This window comes from Jaculus jaculus, chromosome 15 (genome assembly GCF_020740685.1).
Source record: "Jaculus jaculus isolate mJacJac1 chromosome 15, mJacJac1.mat.Y.cur, whole genome shotgun sequence".
NCBI classification, from domain to species: Eukaryota; Metazoa; Chordata; class Mammalia; order Rodentia; family Dipodidae; genus Jaculus; species Jaculus jaculus.
Genome location: NC_059116.1, coordinates 35,875,528 through 35,895,969, shown reverse-complemented (window position 1 = coordinate 35,895,969; position 20,442 = coordinate 35,875,528). Strand labels below are relative to the sequence as shown.

The 20,442-nt window shown below is 51.3% G+C and overlaps 1 protein-coding gene across 4 annotated transcripts in view; it reads left to right on the top strand.

The window, feature by feature from the left end:
• The first annotated feature begins 6,303 nt into the window (after positions 1–6,303).
• The window catches only part of Celf5 (CUGBP Elav-like family member 5), a 36,156-nt gene continuing 22,017 nt past the window's right edge, over positions 6,304–20,442 (top strand). For all 4 annotated transcript variants that reach the window (XM_045134812.1, XM_045134810.1, XM_045134811.1 and 1 more), the window contains exons 1-2: positions 6,304–6,491; positions 14,679–14,761. In XM_045134812.1, the coding sequence (XP_044990747.1) occupies positions 6,347–6,491; positions 14,679–14,761 (228 nt within the window). In that variant the 5' untranslated portion in view covers positions 6,304–6,346. The remainder of the gene's footprint in view (positions 6,492–14,678; positions 14,762–20,442) is intronic.

Genomic DNA, 20,442 nt, shown 5'->3' with positions numbered 1-20,442 from the left:
GGACGACAGAAGCAGTGAGGAGGATAGAGGAGTGAGGAGTAGAGTGAGGGTAATGGTGACAGAAGGCGTGATGGGGCCAGAGAGTTAGGAGTACTAGTGAGTCTTGAGGACCGAGGGTGTGTGGATGGCCGTGGGAGTTAGGAGAACTGAGGTATTTTGTGAGACAGAGGAATGAATGTAGAGAAGGTGTTGGGTCCAGTTCTAGGTGCTTTTTGGCTGCTATTGTGGGTGTAATGGGAACGATTTTAGGCAGTGCAGGGGTGCAGGGTGTCTCAGGACAAGCACAGGATACAGGTGCTTCCCTCCTTGGTGTCTCCAAAGGTCTTTGGATTCCTAAGTCAAAGGCACTGCAGGTCAGGACAGTGTGATAACTTCTTCTTTTTGCATTTGGTTTCCCCAAATGACTGGATCTCTGGTGTGGACAGTATCTTGTTCAAGGCAGTGTGTCTTTATCCATCCACACTCTTGGAGGATGGAGAAACCCAGGAGTTAAGGCAGGTTCTTCCTTATGACACCAGCTTACCTTTCGGTCACCATCCTGGAGGAGGACCTCCTGTGATTACACCATTGGTGATCAGAGATCCATGCCAATGCTTTACTGGTCTGCACTGAGGTTTCTGTGACAGGGCAGTGGATCTCAGGGAGGACAGCTGTGAACCAAAATGCAGGTTGTGGTTTTCGGGTTGGGGGTAGTCAGAGCTTAATCAGATCTCTCCCCTCAACCCACCCTTTCAGGTTGGAGAGTGGGAAAGAGAATGGAGGCAAATTGCCTCTTTAAAGCTGGGTGTGGTGGCACATGCAAGTCCTCCCAGCACTTGGGAGACTGAGGCAGGGGGTTGGTTAGTTGAGGCCAGTGTGGCTTTCACACTGAGATTCTGTTTTAAAAACAACAGCAAAATATCTTTTTCTCATGGGAAGGTGGGTGGCTTACCCCGCCACACACACCTTTTTTTTTTTTTTTAAATTCGTTTTAACGATTCTCCCAGTACAGAGGCCCACAGGGCTCTGAGCATCCTGCTTGGGTCTCCATGGAAACAGCTTGTCTCAGGACCAGCCCAGGCATCTCCAGCATCTCTCTGGCCCAATCCTGCCTTGTCTGAGTGTGAGCACTAGGCATGATGTTTGTGGGTGGCCCCAAACCCCTGACCCCAGCCCTCTTCACCCAGCCTTGGCCCCAGTCCCCGCCTGGGGTTATTGAGGTGTCTGGTGAAGACGAGGGCAGTAGCCATTTACGGCATATAGAGGATGAAACCCACATGGAATCAAACCTCTCCTCTCTCCAGTCTCCCTTGGCAAACAGGGAAACTAAGGCCAAGCTGCCTGAGGCATGGAGAAACAGCCATGGGATCATGGGATGTTGTGGAGTTCAGGGTTGGTCTGCTGGCATTCAATTCCAACACTCACTCTGTGTGACTTTACAGGAGTGACCTCTCTGGGTCTGGCTTTTGCACTGTAAACAAGAATGGGACCAAGGTCTTTAATCCCAGTGTTCAGGAGGCTGAGGTAGGAGGACTGACCTGAGTTCAAGACCAGCCTGGGGTACAGAGTGAGTTCCAGGTCAGCCTGGGCTAGAGTAGGACCTTATCCCCACACCCCCCAAAAAAATACCCTCCAAAACACAAAAGGGAACAAGAGTCACCTGTTCAGTTTGCAGTGTGGGATGGTAGGGACCATGGTAGATCCTCTATGGGAGGGACAGGCTAAGGCCCTCTCAAAACTTGTCATCAAGAGAAAGAATATTCTAGCACAATAATTAAATTTAAATGAATGCAGAAAATCTGTGATGTGCACAATATTCCAATTTTAAATAAAGATTTCATCAGCATGAGTGGCAGAACCTTTTGGCACAGTTGCCCATCATATTATAAGTTTAAATTGAAAATAAAAATAAGAGCTAAGTGTGATGGTGCACTCCTGTGATCCTAGCACTTAGGAGGCTGAGGCAGGAGGAACGTGAGTTTTAGGCCAGCCTAGACAACAGAGTGAGGCTGGAGATATTGCTCAGTGGTTAAAGCACTTGCCCATAAGGCCTAAGGACCCAGGTTTGATTCCCCAGTATCCACGTAAAACCAGATGCACAAAGTGGCACATGTATCTGGAGTTAGTCTGCAGTGGCTGGAGGCCCTGTCATGCCCATTCTCTCTCTCTGCCTGGCATGGTGGAGCACGCCTTTAATCTCAGCACTCAGGAGGCAGAGGTAGGAGGACTGCTGTGAGTTCAAGTCCAGCCTGAGACTACAGAGTGAGTTCCAGGTCAGCCTAGGCTAGAGTGAGACCCTACCTTGAAAACAAACACACACAATAAATAAATAAATAATAAAATATAATAAAAAGTGAAAAGTGCACAGACGGGTAAACACTAAGGGGGAGAAAGTCTATACAAGGAGGTGGTTGTAGCTGCCCACTTCTAAACAAGTTGGGCAGAGAAGTGACAGGAGCTTGAAGGATGCATACATGGAGAGTGTATCACGCAAAGGCCAGGGGCAGATGTGCAATGGCCCCTGTTTATCCTGCTTGTCTATTTTGTCACCATCTGTCCCTTTGTCCTTAGCTTGTCTGAGTCCTTTTGTCCTCCCTGAAGTACTGCCACTTGTGTTGCTCACCTTTTATTTTTTACTACTATTAATGTTATTTTGGTCTTTCGAGGTAAGGTCTCTAGCCCAGGCTGACCTGGCACACTCTCTGTAGTCCCAGGCAGGCCTTGAACTCATGGCGATCCTCCCACCTCAGCCTCCTGAGTTCTGGAACTAAAGATGTACTTCACCACACACGCAGCTTGCTCATCTTTTTTTTTTTTTTTTTTTTAAGGTAGGGTCTCACTCTAGCCCAGGCTGACCTGGAATTTACTATGTAGTCTCAGGGTAGCCTCGAACTCACAGTGATCTTCCTACCTCTGCCTCCCAAGTGCTGGGATTAAAGGCATGCACCACCACACTTGGCTTTTTGTTGTTGTTGTTGTTGCTTGTTTTGACAGTGTCTTCTCTGTGGCTTGGGCTGACATGGAATTTGCCATCCTCCTGCCTCAGCATCCCAAGTGCCAGGATGACAGATGACAGCTCCTGCTCACCACCAACCCCCCCTGGGGCCTGATCTTGAACCTCCCAGCTCCTCTTTCTTCCAACCAGGTTCTGACTGTAGTCTCCACTCTGCCCTAGACCCTCTGGAACTGTTTCCCCCACGGGTCTCCATTTCCTCTTTTCTTTTCTCTTTTCTTTTCTTTTCTTTTCTTTTCTTTTCTTTTCTTTTCTTTTCTTTTCTTTTCCTTTCTTTTCCTTTCCTTTCCTTTCCTTTCCTTTCCTTTCCTTTCCTTTCCTTTCCTTTCCTTTCCTTTCCTTTCCTTTCCTTTCTTTTCTTTTCCTCCCTCCCTCCCTCCCTCCCTCCCTCCCTCCCTCCCTCCCTCCCTCCCTTCTTTCTTTCCTTCTTTCTTTCTTTCTTTCTTTCTTTCTTTCTTTCTTTCTTTCTTTCTTTCTTTCTTTCTTTCCTTCTTTCCTTCTTTCCTTCTTTCCTTCTTTCCTTCTTTCCTTCTTTCCTTCTTTCTTTCTTTCTTTCTTTCTTTCTTTCTTTCTTTCTTTCTTTCCTTTCTTTCTTTCTTTCTTTCTTTCTGGCTGTTCCAGGTAGGGTTTCACTCTAGCTCAGGCTGACCTGGAATTCTCTATGTAGTCTCAGGGTGGCCTTGAACTAGTGGTGATCCTCCTACCTCGGGATTAAAGGCATGCACCACCATACCCAGCTGGGTCTCCATTTATGCCTGTGCCTAAAGGCCTCAGATTCTATAGGTCTCAGTCTCCAACCCTGGCCTCCTGGATGCATCACTGACTACTCCACCCAGAACTCAGTTTCCCCCATAGACTTATCCTCCTGCACCTCACATCAGTTTCCCCAGGCTCCGGCCTCAGTTTGTCCTCTACCTCAGCCCCCTTACTTCCATCACCCAACCTCAGTTCCACCCTCCTCACTTCAGTTCCCCCACTCTGTCTGCTTCAGTCCCCTCTCCTCACTTCAGTCTCCTCTCCTCACTTTAGTCCCTCTCCTCACTTCAGTCCCTCTCCTCACCTCAGACTCCTCTCCTCACCTCAGTCCCTCTCCTCACCTCAGTCCCCTCTCCTCACCTCAGTCCCTCTCCTCACTTCAGTCCCCTCTCCTCACCTCAGTCCCTCTCCTCACTTCAGTCCCCTCTCCTCACCTCAGTCCCCTCTCCTCACCTCAGTCCCTCTCCTCACTTCAGTCCCCTCTCCTCACCTCAGTCCCTCTCCTCACTTCAGTCCCCTCTCCTCACCTCAGTCCCCTCTCCTCACCTCAGTCCCTCTCCTCACCTCAGTCCCCTCTCCTCACCTCAGTCCCTCTCCTCACTTCAGTCCCCTCTCCTCACCTCAGTCCCCTCTCCTCACCTCAGTCCCTCTCCTCACTTCAGTCCCCTCTCCTCACTTCAGTCCCCTCTCCTCACCTCAGTCCCTCTCCTCACTTCAGTCCCCTCTCCTCACCTCAGTCCCTCTCCTCACTTCAGTCCCCTCTCCTCACCTCAGTCTCCTCTCCTCACCTCAGTCCCCTCTCCTCACCTCAGTCCCCTCTCCTCACTTCAGTCTCCTCTCCTCACCTCAGTCCCCACTCTTCACTTCAGTCCCCTCTCCTCACCTCAGTCCCCTCTCCTCACTTCAGTCCCCTCTCCTCACCTCAGTCCCTCTCCTCACTTCAGTCCCCTCTCCTCACCTCAGTCCCCTCTCCTCACCTCAGTCCCCTCTCCTCACTTTGGTCCCCTCTCCTCACCTCAGTCCCCTCTCCTCACCTCAGTCCCCTCTCCTCACTTTGGTCCCCTCTCCTCACCTCAGTCCCTCTCCTCACCTCAGTCCCTCTCCTCACCTCAGTCCCTCTCCTCACTTCAGTCCCTCTCCTCACCTCAGTCCCCTCTCCTCACCTCAGTCCCTCTCCTCACCTCAGTCCCCTCTCCTCACTTCAGTCCCCTCTCCTCACCTCAGTCCCTCTCCTCACCTCAGTCCCCTCTCCTCACTTCAGTCCCCTCTCCTCACCTCAGTCCCCTCTCCTCACCTCAGTCCCCTCTCCTCACCTCAGTCCCTCTCCTCACCTCAGTCCCCTCTCCTCACCTCAGTCCCCTCTCCTCACTTCAGTCCCCTCTCCTCACCTCAGTCCCCTCTCCTCACTTCAGTCCCCTCTCCTCACCTCAGTCCCTCTCCTCACCTCAGTCCCCTCTCCTCACCTCAGTCCCCTCTCCTCACTTCAGTCCCCTCTCCTCACCTCAGTCCCCTCTCCTCACCTCAGTCCCCTCTCCTCACCTCAGTCCCCTCTCCTCACCTCAGTCCCTCTCCTCACCTCAGTCCCCTCTCCTCACCTCAGTCCCTCTCCTCACTTCAGTCCCCTCTCCTCACCTCAGTCCCCTCTCCTCACCTCAGTCCCCTCTCCTCACCTCAGTCCCTCTCCTCACCTCAGTCCCCTCTCCTCACCTCAGTCCCCTCTCCTCACTTCAGTCCCCTCTCCTCACCTCAGTCCCCTCTCCTCACTTCAGTCCCCTCTCCTCACCTCAGTCCCTCTCCTCACCTCAGTCCCCTCTCCTCACTTCAGTCCCCTCTCCTCACCTCAGTCCCCTCTCCTCACCTCAGTCCCCTCTCCTCACCTCAGTCCCTCTCCTCACCTCAGTCCCCTCTCCTCACCTCAGTCCCCTCTCCTCACCTCAGTCCCTCTCCTCACCTCAGTCCCCTCTCCTCACCTCAGTCCCTCTCCTCACCTCAGTCCCCTCTCCTCAATTCAGTCCCCTCTCCTCACCTCAGTCCCTCTCCTCACTTCAGTCCCCTCTCCTCACCTCAGTCCCTCTCCTCACTTCAGTCCCCTCTCCTCACCTCAGTCCCTCTCCTCACCTCAGTCCCCTCTCCTCACTTCGGTCCCTCTCCTCACCTCAGTCCCCTCTCCTCACCTCAGTTCCTCTCCTCACCTCAGTCCCCTCTCCTCACCTCAGTCCCCTCTCCTCACCTCAGTCCCCTCTCCTCACTTCAGTCTCCTCTCCTCACTTCGGTCCCCCCTCTTTATTTCAGTCACCCCTCTTTATTTCAGTCACCCCTCTTTATTTCAGTCCCCTCTCTTCACTGCAGTCCCCCTCTCTTCACTTCAATTCCCCCCCTCGTGCCTCAGTTCCTCCTCCCTTCTCATTCCTCCCCCACCCCCGTCCGTCAGCCTCCCTCCCTCCCGGCCGGCTGCAGTGAGCGCGCTGGCCGCCGGGGGCGCTGTGCGGCGGGCGGGCGGGCGCGGGCCGGGCGCGGACGGGCAGAGCGGCCGCAGCGGCTCGTCGGCCTCGCGGGTGGGCGGCCGGGCCCGAGCGCCCCGGGGCGCGGCCCGACGGCATGAAGGACCTGGACGCCATCAAGCTGTTCGTGGGCCAGATCCCGCGCAACCTGGACGAGCAGGACCTGAAGCCGCTCTTCGAGCAGTTCGGACGCATCTACGAGCTCACGGTGCTAAAGGACCCGCACACCGGCGTGCACAAAGGTGGGCAGCCGCCCCGGTCCGTCCGCGCTGCGCCCTCTGGGCCACCGGAGCCCGCGTCCCTCTCGCTGTTCCCCGAGCCCCGCGCACCCTCCCCTGCATCCCGAATCCCACGCACCTCAAAACCCACGCAACCCTCCCTTGCACCTCAAAACCCACGCATTCTTCCCTGCACCCCGGAATCCCATACACCCTCCCCTGCACCTTCGAATCCCACACACCTCTCCCTTGCACCGGGAAACCTCTCCTGCCCTTGCACCCCTGAACCCATGATCCTCTCCTCTTGCACCCAAGAACACCTTCTCCTGCACCCTGGAACTTATACTCCCACCCCTGCACCCAAGAACATCTGCACCCCTCTTCTTAATCCCATAGTCCCCACACTCTTTCTGCACCCTAGGACCTTGGATCTTCTGCCTTGTATCCTAGAACTCATGGACCTCTCCCCAGACCCCCAAACCTTGGAACCCCTTATTCTGAACCCTGGAATTCATGCACCCTACCTACACCCCAAAACCCCACGCCTCTCCCCTGCACCCTGAAACCTTCCATGCACCCTGTAACCCCATAAATCTCCCCTCCTATATCCATGCACCCCTCCTCCTGCACAACTGGTCCAGGAACCCCAGAACCAGAAACCCTTCCCTTGTACCCCAGAATCCTGAACCACTCCTCCTCTATCCAGGAACTCTGGAACCCTTCTTGAATCTGAGACCCCCTAAATCTCTCCCTTTTCACCCCTTGAACCTCTTCTTCTGCACCCCCGAACCACTGAACCCTCTGACCCGCTCACTCTTCTCCCAGGAACCCCACAGGCACTGAACCTACCCTGCATCCCCTGACCCCCATCACCCCTGCTTGCTCCCCACCAGCCCCATCATTTTCTGCCCCTCTTCCTCCTTCCTCCATCACCTCCTTCTTTCCTTCTCCATCACTTCCCTTCCCCCACATCTCCCTCTCTCCTCTCCCTCCCATTCCCAGACCCCTGTACCCTGTGCCAAGAGTCCCAGGCCCCCCACCCTCCCTGTCCTCCACCCCACCCTTCTTCTGTGGTCCTTTCATCCTTCTACCAGGGCCCAGCTGGGAACGTTCCTTCTCCAGACCTGGGACCTAGGGTCCCCTTGCCTCTGCTTTTCAAAGCCAGCAGGGCCGGTGGGGACAGGGACACTGATGTCCAGGACCTCGGGCTGAGCGGTAACTACAAAGAAGCCAGGGTGTGGGGACAGAGATGGGTGATGGGCGGGTGTGGGGGACTCCTGGCTGTCATTGCCTGGCTATGTGCTCCTTGCGCCTAGCATGGACTCCAAGTTCATTCCTGCTAAGCCTGGTCAAGGGGGCTAGCTGAGCCCAGGCAGAGACAATGAGCAGGGTCCAGTGGGCAGAGCTTGGAACCTGGAGGCCAGGGACAAGAGAGGGAGGAAGAGGAGAAGGAGGAGAAGGAAGATGAAGAGGAGGAGGGAGGGGGAGAAAGATGTGGGTGGCCTGCCCTGGCAGGTGGCTCTGGAGGCTACCTCCCTGCCAGTCCTCCATCCATGGTCGCTGGAGGGATAGGGTGGGCCAGCTCTGCTCAGCCGTGATCCAGCCCACAGTGTCTGAATTTGAATGGCGTTGACAAGCTCTCTTGGCAAGTGTTGGGGACCAAGACTCTCTGCTGGTCATACCTGGGCCTTCATCTTCAGAGAGACCTAGGAGGCTAGAGCCTGAGACAGAGACTTGGGGCAGGGTTCCATGGTGTATAGAGGGGGAAAGAATTCTGTCCAGTGAGTGAGTGGATGGATAGATGGGTGTATGGATGGGTGGGTGGTTGGGTGGGTGTATGTATGGATGGATAAATGAATGGGTGGGTGGGTGGATGAATGGGTGGGTGGGTATATGAATGAATGGATGGATGAATGAATGAATGAATGAATCAGCCGATGAACTCATGGCTGGTCCAGGCTGGCCCCAGATGGGACCTTGAGCCTGTCGCTTGACAGCCGGCACCTGGTAGAGCAGGAATGCTCCCCACCCATGGCTTTTCTAGACTAACTATAAAACTACAAAAAGAGGCACTGGAAAGTGTAGTTTCTGTGTGGGCTTAGACTCGTGGAAAGCCCTTGTCAGGTCAGGTTCTGTGCCTGTCATGTGTCTAAGGCTCCCGTTTCTAGACAGAGGTGGCCAGGCGTGGTGGTGCACGCCTTTAATCCCAGCACTTGAGTGGCAGAAGTAAAAGGATGTGTATGAGTTCGAGGTCAGCCTGGTACTACCTTGAAAAGAACAATAAAAAGTCCTTTATGGATAGAATTGATGGGAGCCAGCAGCAGTCCAAATGGTGCCCCAAATGTGGCTCTAGGGGCTGGAAAGATGGCTCAGTGGTTAAAGGAGCTTGCTGCCAAACGTGGCTTTCAATATCAATGGGTGAGGTATGGAGTCAGGGGGTGAGACATGGGGTGCCGGGGTGGACACACCCCTCTTGGACTCATAAAAGCCTCTGGAATTACAAGCCAAGGACAGGTGAGGGATGAGCTGAGGGAAGACTCAGTTTTCTGCTGTCTGGGCATCAAGATCCCCTAAAACAGTTATTTTCTTTGTGGAGAATACTTTGGTCCAGGGTCCCCTGGAGTCTTTGGTATTCTTTCTTGGGTTATAGTAACAGGGCAGCAGAGGTCCATGGGCCCCCCTTCTGTTTTGGAGGGGTTTGGGTCATGGGTCAGTTCCTGCTACCTGTGGGGCCTCAGTGGACATCACCTCAGTGTGATGAGGGGCCAAGGAGCAGGCAGGCCTGGGGACATCTGTGAGGTCAGGATCTGTGATCAAGCCGGGCATGGTAGCCCATGCCTGTCATTTTGAACTCAGTGGACTGAGTCAAAAGGATTGACATGAGTTTGGGATCAGCCAGGGCTACATAGCTAGACCCTATTTTAAAAAAAGGCAGGAAGCGAAGGAAGAAGGAAGAAATCTATGTTTGTCTCTGTGCTGTGTGACTTCTGGCCCATGGCTGCCCTTCTCTGGATCTTGGCCAAGCAGAGACAGAATGATGACCTGTCTTGTACCGTTTATTGGTTTCGTTTCTGGGATGCATCATGAGGTGGCCCAGAGTGGCAGGGGTGGGTCCCCAGACAGCAGACACTGAGAACCCCTGAGTCCTCAGGAAGCTACAGGAGTGACAGGGACACCATCACCCCTAGCAGTAACACCAGTTAAGGGGGACAGAGCTGGAGCAGAGGCAAGAGGAGAGGAGAGAGAAGAAGGGGAGGGGAGACAGAGCTACCCATGGACCCTCTGGGCTCCAGACCATAGACCATTAAGAGAGTGAAGGGTCTCCCTGGAACCCACACTCCCACCAGGACCTGAGCCAGGTACTAGGCTTCCTTCTGCACCCCCTCTCCCCAGGAGGACAAATCAACCCTGGAGACCTTTCCTCCAAGCCCCCACTTCCCGGGAAAGGACCTGGGTCCTGTAGGCCACTGCTGGCCCCCCATGTATGGTAATCTCTTATGCATTTGCATATTAATGCAATATTTGTCTTAGAGTGGTGGCACGTGGGGACGATGTGGAGGCTGGCGGGGGCCAGGCCTGGCCTGTGGTTTCCATGGGAGCACCAGCTGCCGCAGGCAGGAGGAGGGGGAGGCTGGAGCTCCAGGAATGAGATTCCAAGTGTGACACATGGGAGGGGGACCAGAGGGAGCAGTTGACTTGGGCCAGCAATGGTGGTGGCATCGGAGGGCAGTGGCAGGGGCCCAGAGGGAGAGGCTTCCATAAAAGGGACGCTTGCTCGAGAAGCTATGGAGCTTTCAAGTCAGGCGATTTCCCCTCCATCCCACTCTCTCTGTGCCTTGACTTCCCCCAGCTGTCTTGGGACTTCCCACCTCAGAGGAAGACATCCAAGGGCCTAGCTGCTGGAAGCTGGATGGAGTCTTGTGGAGCGATGGTGTTCACTGGACAGAGAGGCCCAGAGGCACACTGCCTTGGGAAATCTCAGCACAAGGAAGGATGACGTTCTGGCCCTTGTAGTGCAGTAGTCAGGGTTGAGGCAGAGAGAGGGACAGAGTTGGGGGTCCTGATAAAGAAGGTGTGCACTGCTTGGGGGTTCTGACTGCATGGAAGAGTGGCATTAGAAGTGGGGGTCTGAAGGATAGGTACGAGTTTTCCAGGTGAAGAGAACATTTTGGTGATTGTTTCACAGAAATACCCATTGTAGTCAGGGCACTCTGAAGGGAGGAGAGTCATGAGGCAAATCAGGAGGTCTGTGCCCAGGCCTGCCTGGAGGTATTAAGAGTCACCCCTGAGGTAGTGGAGGGAAGAGGAGAGGTGGGAGGCCAGCTGGGGCATAAACACGCATGCTGACCTCATAGATGCTGGCTGGGAATGTAATCTTTACTGAGGGCTGCTGGGAGCCATGTCAGAGTGTAGAGCAGGGGAGAGACACAGCCCTGTGTGGAAGGTATCTTCATGTTCTAGTAACATGGCTGCCACCAGTCTCCTTGTTCAACACCAGTCCTGCCGCTACACATGGGAGAATTGCCATGAGTTTGAGACCAACCTGGGCTACACATGAGGTTCCAGCCATGCTCAGGGCCAGTGTTTTTTTTTTTTTTTTTTAACATTTGATTTATTTAAGAGAGAGAGAGGGAGGGAGGGAGATTGGGCATGTCGGAGCCTCTACCCACTGCAAATGAACTCCAGATGCATTCATCTGACCTTATGTATCTGGCTTATGTGGGTACTGGGGAATCGAACCCAGGTCCTTTGGCTTTGCCAACAAGTGCCTTAACCACTAAGCAATCTCGCCAGCCCTAGGCTCAGTATTTTTTAAAGGCTCTGATTCCATTCATACATAGGGACCAGATGAGAAGATTAGAAGTCCAGAGAGGGCAGCACCTAGCCCAACCCACACAGCCTTCATGCCCCCAGCCTGGGTAGTCACTTGCTGTAGTGAGGAGAGATGGAGGGTTGCTGGGGAGATAGAAGCTCAGGGTAAAAGCCATTTAGGATGGTGCCTTGTCCTTGGACCTGAGCTCACCTACCAGGGCCAGAGACAGGGCAAAATGTGTGGAAAACACTGACTTAGAGATAACCCAGTAGGTTGAGTGTCATGGGCACCATTGCTGGCATGGGGGTCAGGCTGGGATGGATGCCGACAGCAGCGAGTAGATGGAGGGATGGAGAGTGGGTGGGTGGGTAGGTGGATGGATGGATGGGTGAGTGGATGGAGGGGTGGATGGGTGTGTGTGTAGATGGATGGAAGGATGGGTGGGTGGATGGAGGGGTAGAGAAATATATGGATAGTGGATGGATATGTGGACTGTTGAATGGGTGCATGGAAGGATGGGTGGTAGGAGGGTTGCAACTTTTAGGAAATGTCAAGTTCAAAGGTCAGTGCATATGTGGGATGTGACTAGAATCAGGGACCACCAGGGACATGGCTAACACCCTTCTGTGGTCTGACCCCAGGTCTACAAAGCTCTCAACAAAGTGACAAAAGTCTCAGACTAAACAAGGCATGTTTTTGCATCCCTGTCTTCCCAGCCCTCAAGAGGCTGAGGCAGGAGGATGTTGAATTCGAGGTCAGCCTAGATTTCAGAGTGAGATCCTGTCTCAAAGATAAATAAATAAAGCAAACAAAAAACAAAACCAGAAAACCCCTCAATTTAAGTTGCTGCAAACATCCAGGAAATTTCTGAAGCTAGACAGGGTGGAGAGAATTTATCAATAGGGTCATATCTTAGGGTCTTGGGGAACTCAAATTTAAGGTTCTTGTTGTCCATAAATGGCAAATGTCACACGTTTTTACTCACTGGACTCAACCAGAAGTCAGAAGAAATGCCAGTGAGGGCGTTGGATGAGCTTCAGCACCAGGGACAGCAACCTCGTTGCTGTGACTTTAGGTCCCTTTCCTTCTGACTTTAACAGTTCCCTGGTAGCCTTTTCCTCCCTCCCTGTTTGTTTGTTTGTTTGTGGTTTCTTGAGGTAGGGTCTTGAGGTAGGGTCTTGCTCTAGCCCAGGCTGACCTGGAATTCACTATGTAGTCTCGGGGTAGCCTCAAACTCACTGTGATCCTCCTACCTCTGCCTCCTGAGCTCCACCCCACCTGACTTGTTTCATTTTCCTTTTTAAATTTTTGTTTTGATACAGGGTCTTATGTAGCTCAGGCTGGCCTTTGGCTTGTTAGGTAGTCACGGATGACCTTAACTTACTGTTCTACCTGTCTCCACCTTTCAAGTTTTGGAATGTCTGCTCTGTGCCATCATACCTGGCTAATTTTTATTTTGGTAAAACATATAGAATTTCAAATTGGCCATCTTGGGTGTGGTATGGCGATGCATGCCTTTAATCCCAACATTTAGGAGGATGAGGCCAGAGATTGTCATGAGTTCAGGTTCAGGCTAGGCTAGAATGAAACCCTACCTCAAAAAAAAAAAAAAAAAAAAAAAAAACAACTGAGCCAGGCGTGGTGGCACACGCCTTTAATCCCAGCACTTGGGAGACAGAGGTGGGTGGATTGCTGTGAGTTCGAGGCCACTCTGAGATTACATAGTGAATTCCAGGTCAGCCTGGACTAGAGTGAGACCCTACCTCAAAAAAAAAAAAAAAACACAAAAAACTGGCTATTGGGCTGGAGAGATGGCTTAATGGGTAAGCACTTGCCTGTGAAGGCTAAGGACCCTGGTTCAAGACTCAATTGCCCAGGTCCCACGTGAGCCAGATGCACAGGGGGCGCATGCATCTGGAGTTCATTTGCAGTGGCTGGGGGCCCTGGAGCACCCATTCTCTATCTATCTGCCTCTTTCTCTGTCTGTTGTTCTCAAATAAATAAATAAAAATAGAGCTGGGCGTGGTGGCGCACGCTTTTAATCCCAGCACTTGGGAGGCAGAGGTAGGAGGATCGTTGTGAGTTCGAGGCCACACTGAGATTACATAGTTAATTCCAGGACAGCCTGAGCCAGAGTGAGACCCTACCTCGAAAAAACAAATAAAATAAAATAAAATAAATAAAAATAGACAACAACAGCAACTAAAAAAAACCTGGCTATCACTGGGCATGGTGGCACACGCCTTTAATTCCAGCACTTGGGAGGCAGGGGTAGGAGGATCTCTGTGAGTATGAGGCCACCCTGAGACTACATAATGAATTCCAGGTTAGCCTGGGCTCGAGTGACACCCTACCTTGAAAAACCAAGAAAAAAAAAAAAAAGGAAAAAGAAAGAAAACAACAACAACAACAAAAACCTGGCTATTGGGCTGGAGAGATTGCTTAGTGGTTAAGGTACTTGCCTGAAAAGCCAAAGAACCCAGATTCGATTCCCCAGTTCCCACATAAAGGCAGATGCACAAAAATGTGCAGGCATATGGAGTTCATTTGTAGTGGCTAGAGGCCCTGATGCACCCATTTTTACTGTCTCTTTTCTCTCTGTCTCTGCTTCTAAATTAATTAATTAATTAAAAACAACTGGCTATCTTCACTACTTTCTGTTTCTGGAGATGGGTCCCAGGGCCAGTCCTGTGTTAGGCAAGCGCATTGCGACCTAATGACATCCTTCCCCCCGGGCCTTCACCATGCTTCTGCCCATACTGGCTATGCACCACTCATCCCTAGAACTTTCTACTGAATCTGTGTCCTTCATAAACACCAACTCTCTGTACCCTGCCCACACCTCGAAGCTAAGAGTCCACTTCCTGTCTCTAGATTGGCCTGTGCTGGACACTTCCTGTCATGGAATCCCACCCTGTGTGGCCTTTAAAAAATATTTTATTTATGTATTTACTTATGAAAGAGAGAGAGAGAATATGGTTGGGCCAGGGCCTCCAGGCACTGCAAATGAACTCTGGAAACATATGCCACCTTGTGTATGTGGCTTACATGGGTACTGGGGAATAAAACCTGGGTCCTTAGGCTTTCTAGACAAGCGCCTTTAACCACTAAGCCATCTCCCCAGCTACGCTGTGTGGACTTTTGTGTCTTATTCTCACTGAGCACAGTGTCCCCAGTGTCTTCCCATGATGCAGTGTGTCAGGGTCTTGATCATGTTCCTGGCTGAGTGGCATTCCAGCATATGGCTACACTGGGTCATGATTAATATTCCGGGATATGTCACTCACCCCTCTGTGGACATGGAGGTCATCCTCATCCACCTTTGGGCTCTTGTGAATCCTCATTACAGCACACAGCACCCCAGCTTCCTCCTCTCTTATGTCCTGTTTCTTCCCCAGGCTGTGCCTTCCTCACCTACTGTGCCAGGGATTCTGCCATCAAAGCTCAGACTGCCCTGCACGAACAGAAGACCTTGCCGGGGGTGAGTCTTGCATGGTGTCTGGGGAGGAAGGGATGAGGTCACTCAGCCTCTGATGGCCCAGGCTGTGAAGTCCATGTTCCTTGTTCTGACAGATAAGAGAAACAAGGAGGCAGAGACTATCATCTGTGTAAGCATTTGTTGGGTGGGTGCCTACTGTGTGCAGCGGCTGTGGAGTTGACCCGGTTGTAGACTACACAAGGGGCCTAGCAGAGCCCTAAGGAAGACAGAGCTTTAGCAGGCTGAGGGCACAGCCTGTGCAAAGGTCCTGAGGCATGATGGGGCCTTGTGTGTTGGAGGAGTGTCAGGAGGCATGTGTGTGGCTGAGGGATAGAGGAAGTAGAAGAGAAAGTAGGGGGAAGGTTGGGCAGGGCCTAAGGACCCTGAGGGGGAGACAAGAGCCATTCTGATTCTCCCACCTAAGAGAAAATAGAGCCTTGTGCCCTGATGGGGTACACAGATCACCCTTGGCTGAAGGGGGTTGGCAGGCAGTATTTCTGTCTGCAGGGGAGGTCACTTGGGCACTGCCCCTGATGAGTCCTTGGCAGAGTGACATGATTGCCTGTGCTCTAGTGATCACATCAACAGCTTCCACACTCTGCCACCACCTGTCCTTGCTATGTGATGGGGAACTGGTGACCCTCAGATCATTGGCACCAAAAGAATGTGACAGGTTGGGGCTGGGGAGGAAGCTGTGGAGAAGGTAGTCATGGAAGTTGTCATGACATTTCAACAAGGACCTGAAACATGATATATTGGTCTGGATATTTTTTGTTGTTGTTGCGGGGAGTTACTAAAACTTTTTGGTTTTCCAAGGTAAGGTCTCACTCTAACCCAGGCTGACCTGGAAATCACTACGTAGCTCAGGCTGGTCTTGAACTCACAATGATCCTTCTACTCTGCCTCCCAAGTGCTGGGATTAAAGGTGTGTACCATCACACCGGGGGAGAGAGAGAGAGAGAGAGAGAGGGAGGGAGGGAGAGAGAGAGGAGAGGGAGAGACAGGACAGACAGGCATAGATAGAGAGAGAGAGATGGGTGCACAAGGGCCTCTATCTAGCCTTTGCAAATGAACTCCAGATGCATGTGCCACTTTGTTCATCTGGCTTTACATAGGTATTTGGAAATCAAACTCAGGTGGTCAGGCTTTGTAGGCAAGCACTTTAACCTCTGAGGCTGGGGACTTTTATAAAGCAAAGATTCTTGAGCTCCTAGCTCTGCTTATTGAAGGGCATGGTACTAGCCATTTTTGGCTCCTGAGGTGCTCAGGGTGATGGTGTCACAGTATCTGCAGCATACACAAGGCCAAGACCATGTGGTGAGACAAGGCAAGGGTTCATATCCTCTTTTCATAACACCTCAGAGGTCCACAGGACACACCCCAAATGACCAAACTGCTTCCCTCCACATCCCGCCTCTTAAAAGCCCCAGCATCTCCCAACATCACAACACTGAAGATAAGGTTTCTATACATGAACCATAGGGGACATGCCACATCTTACCTAACAAATGCCAACAGGAGTTTGATAGTGGCGGGCCAAGTGCGGGCTCTGTGTTATGAGTGTGGCAGGAGGACCACATTTTTTGTCATCAGCATGCCCTTATAACATGGTGTTGTCCAGGGACACTGGGTCGGTGAGGGGTAGGCCTAACTCCCCTCAGGATTAGTGTCACCTCTGCCAAGGTTGGAAGCCAGAAGCCAGGGGCTCAGAGCAGAGTGGGAAGAGTGGGGAGAGGTGGGGGGAAAAAGCAGTGCAATTCAGATGTGTCCATCCATCCATCCATCCATCCATCCATCCATCCATCCATCCCCTCACCACACACCCATCCACCCATCCACCCATCCATCCATCCGCCCCCACACACCCATCTATCCATCCACCATCCCTTCATCCATCCACCCACCCACCCACACATCTATCCAGTCACCCATCCAGCCATTAGAAGGTCACAAGTGGGTTTTCATCAGGGGTGACTCTTCCCCAGAAAACCCTAGGCCACGTCTGGGGACATGGGTGGTTGTTTCACTGGGGGAGCTCCTGGAGTGCAATGGATGGAGGCTGGGATGCTGCCTACTACCTATGGGGCCTGGGACATCCACAGAGAACAACTAGCCTGGGATCCACAGTGCCCAGAAACAGACCATGCTCAAGACAAGAATGAGCAGAGAATGTTCCAGAACAGTGACACCTGATAGAAGTATAAGGCAAGCCACATAAATTATTTAGATTTTTCCAGGAACAACCTTAAAAAATAAAAAATTAAAAAGGTGAAATTCATTTTAATAATGTATTTCATTTTTATCCGTGGATCCCAGATCTTACCATTTTCCATAGAAAAGTCATGGGGGTGGGGGGAATAGCCAGGCATGGTGGTGCACACCTTTAGTCCCAGCACTCTGGGAGGCAGAGGTAGGAGGATTGCTGTGAGTTCGAGGCCATCCTGAGACTACATAGTGAATTCCAGGTCAGCCTGAGCTAGAGTGAGACCCTATCTTGAAAAACTAAAAAATAAAAAAGAGAAAGAAAAGAAAAGAAAAATCATGAGAGAGACAGAGAAAGAGGGATCCATATTTAGTGCTTAAAATCTCTTGTCTTCTTACAGATTTGGTTACAAAATCCCCCCCAACTTTTTTTTTTGAGGTAGGGTCTTGCTGTAGGCCAGGCTGATCCAGAATTCACTGTGTAGCCTCAGGATGGCTTTAAACTCAAGACCTTCCTACCTCTGCCTCCCAAGTGCTGGGATTAAAGGTATGAACCACCATGCCTGGTTCAACAGCAACCCCTTTTTTGGAGGCAGGGTCTCACTGTAGCCCAGGCTGACCTGGAATTCACTCACTCTGTAGCCCAGGCTGGCTTCGGGCTTAAGGCACATCCTCCTGCCTCAGCTGCCTGATGCTGGGAAGACACGTGTGACTAAGATAGGTCAGCATTTTTGCATGTGTGTTCATACATGTGTGAGTGTGCATGTGGAGGCCAGAGGTTGATGTCAGGTGTCTTCCCCAGTTTCTTGCCACCTTATTTATTATTTTGGTTTTTTGAGGTAGGGTTTCACTCTAGCCCAGGCTGACCCGGAATTCACTATGTAGTCTCAGGGTGGTCCGAAACACTGCAATCTTTCTACCTTGGCCTCCCAAGTGATTCATGCCTGGATCTACCTTATTTTTTTTTATTTTGGGGTTTTAAAAATATTTTTGCTTATTTTTATTTATTTATTTGAGAGTGACAGAGAAAGAAAGAAGCAAAGAGAGAGAGAATGGGCGCACCAGGGCAAATGAACTCCAGATGCATGCACCACCTTGTACATCTGGCTTATGTGGGTACTGGGGAATCGAGCCTCAAACTGGGGTCCTTAGGCTTCACAGGCAAATGCTTAACTGCTAAGCCATCTCTCCAGCCCATTATTTTGGTTTTTTGAAGTAGGGTCCCACTCTAGCCCAGGCTGACCTGGAATTCACTATGTAGTCTTAGGATGGCCTCAAACTCAGAGTGATCCTACCTCTGCCTCTCAAGTGCTGAGATTAAAGGTGTGCACCACCATGCCCAGCTTTATTTATTTATTTGAGAGAGAGAGAGAGAGGGAGAGGGAGAGGGGCAGATAGAGAGAATGGGTGCACTGGGGCCTCCAGCCACTGCAAATGAACTCCAGATGTTTGGGTCCTGGGGACTCAAACCTGGGTCCTTTGGCTTTGCAGGCAAGCGTCTTAACCACTAAGCCATCTCTCCCACCCCTTCACCTTACTTTTTAAGGCAGGATCTTTCACTGAATCTGGGGCTCACTGATCCAGCTAGGATGTGTGGCCAGTGAGCTCCAGGAATCCTCCTGTCTCCACCTCCCCAGTGCTGGGATCACAGGTGTGTGCTGCCATGGGTACTGGGGATCATGCTTGTGTTGCAAAGGCTTTGCCACCGAGCCATCTTCCCACCCCATGTGATAGCGCTGTGCACACAGATACAGGATAGAATCCTTTCCCGTACTGTTCTAAGCATAAAGATCTCCCCATATACATACACAAAGAATAGCAAAGAAAAAAGCCAGGTGTGTGGCTCACACCTTTAATCTCAGGACTCAGGAGGCTGAGGCAGGAGAATTACTGTAAATTTGGAGCCTGCCTGGGCTATAGAGTGAATTCCAGGTCAGCCTGGGTTAGAGTGAGACCCTGCCTCAAAAAAAAAAAAAAATAAGATAATAATAGCAGTAAAGATTTTCCCGAATGAAATCAGGTGTTAAATTTCAGCTTTTTTGGGCTAGGCATATTGGCACACGCCTTTGGGAAGCAGAGGTAGGAGAATCACCATGAGTTCAAGGCCATCCTGAGACTACATAGTAAATTTCAGGTTAGCCTGGGTTACAGCAAGACCCTACCTCTAAAATACAAAGTTTCAGCTTTTTTAAAAGATGTTTTTATTATTTATTTAATGGGGGGGGGTAACGGGTGCACTATGGCTGCTAGCCACTGCAAACAAAGTTCAGACACATATGCCACCTTGTGCATCTGGCTTTACATGGGTACTGGAAAATAGAACCTAGGTCCTTATGCTTCACAGACAAGCACCTTAACCACTAAGCCCAACTTTCAGCTTTTAAATTTATATTTATATCCATTATAACAAAACAAAAGTTAAAATTCCTGTGCCCTACATGTCACATTATAAATGTAGAATGGCCCCTGTGGCAGTGGCTACCACACTGGAAAGTGCCATTCTAGAATGTTCCCAGAGAAGCTGAAAGAGTAAATATTCTTGGCTTTTTCAAACCCTAAGAGCCTTGTGGTGGCAGTTGCTCAAATTATAAAAAACAAAAACAAAAACAAAAAAAAACCCAACTAAACAGACAATGTCAAAATGAATGACTATATCTATTTACCATTAAAGTTTTATTTACAAAGATAAGCTGGGGGCCAGAACACGATGGTGGGCTGTGTTCTGTAGAGGAGGGCTGCCCCTCTGAGCATACTGGGCAGATGTGACCTGGAAGGTGGCATCCAGCAATGGCTCTGGGCCTCAGTTTCCCCAGCATTGCTGGGCCATGTTCCCCAACTTCCCTGTCAACTGGGAGGCTCGGGACTACTGTAACTTGTTGGACAGAGGGGAAAATAGGGCTCAGAGAGGGGAAGTGACCTGCCCAAGGTGGCCCAGCAAAGAGGCGACAAAGCAAGCTCAGCACTGTCCCACTGGACTCCACTCCCCTGAGGCAAGATTGGGCTGCTTAGAGTTGCATCCAATGGACCAGGGACCTGAGCATTTTTCCCACACCAAACCTGGGCAGCATTCTTTAAGAATGGAGTCAGGCTTTTAAAATTACATCAAAAATTTTGGCTGGAGAGATGATGGCTTGATGGTTAAGGCACTAGACTGCAAAGCCTAGGGACTTGGATTTGATTTCCCAGTATCCATGCAAAGTCACATGCACAAGGTGGTGTATACATCTGGAGTTCGCTTCTAGTGGCTAGAGGCTCTGGCACACCCACTCTCTCTTTCTTTTTATCTGCCCCCCTCTCTCTCTCAAATAAGTCAATATATATATTTTTTAAGTTAGCCATGCTGGGCAAGGTGGTGCACGCCTTTAATCCCAGCACTTGGGAGGCAGAGGTAGGAGGGTCACCAAGAATTTGAGGCCACCCTGAGACTACATAGTGAATTCCAGGCCAGCCTGGGCTAGAGTGAGACCCTAACTCGAAAAACA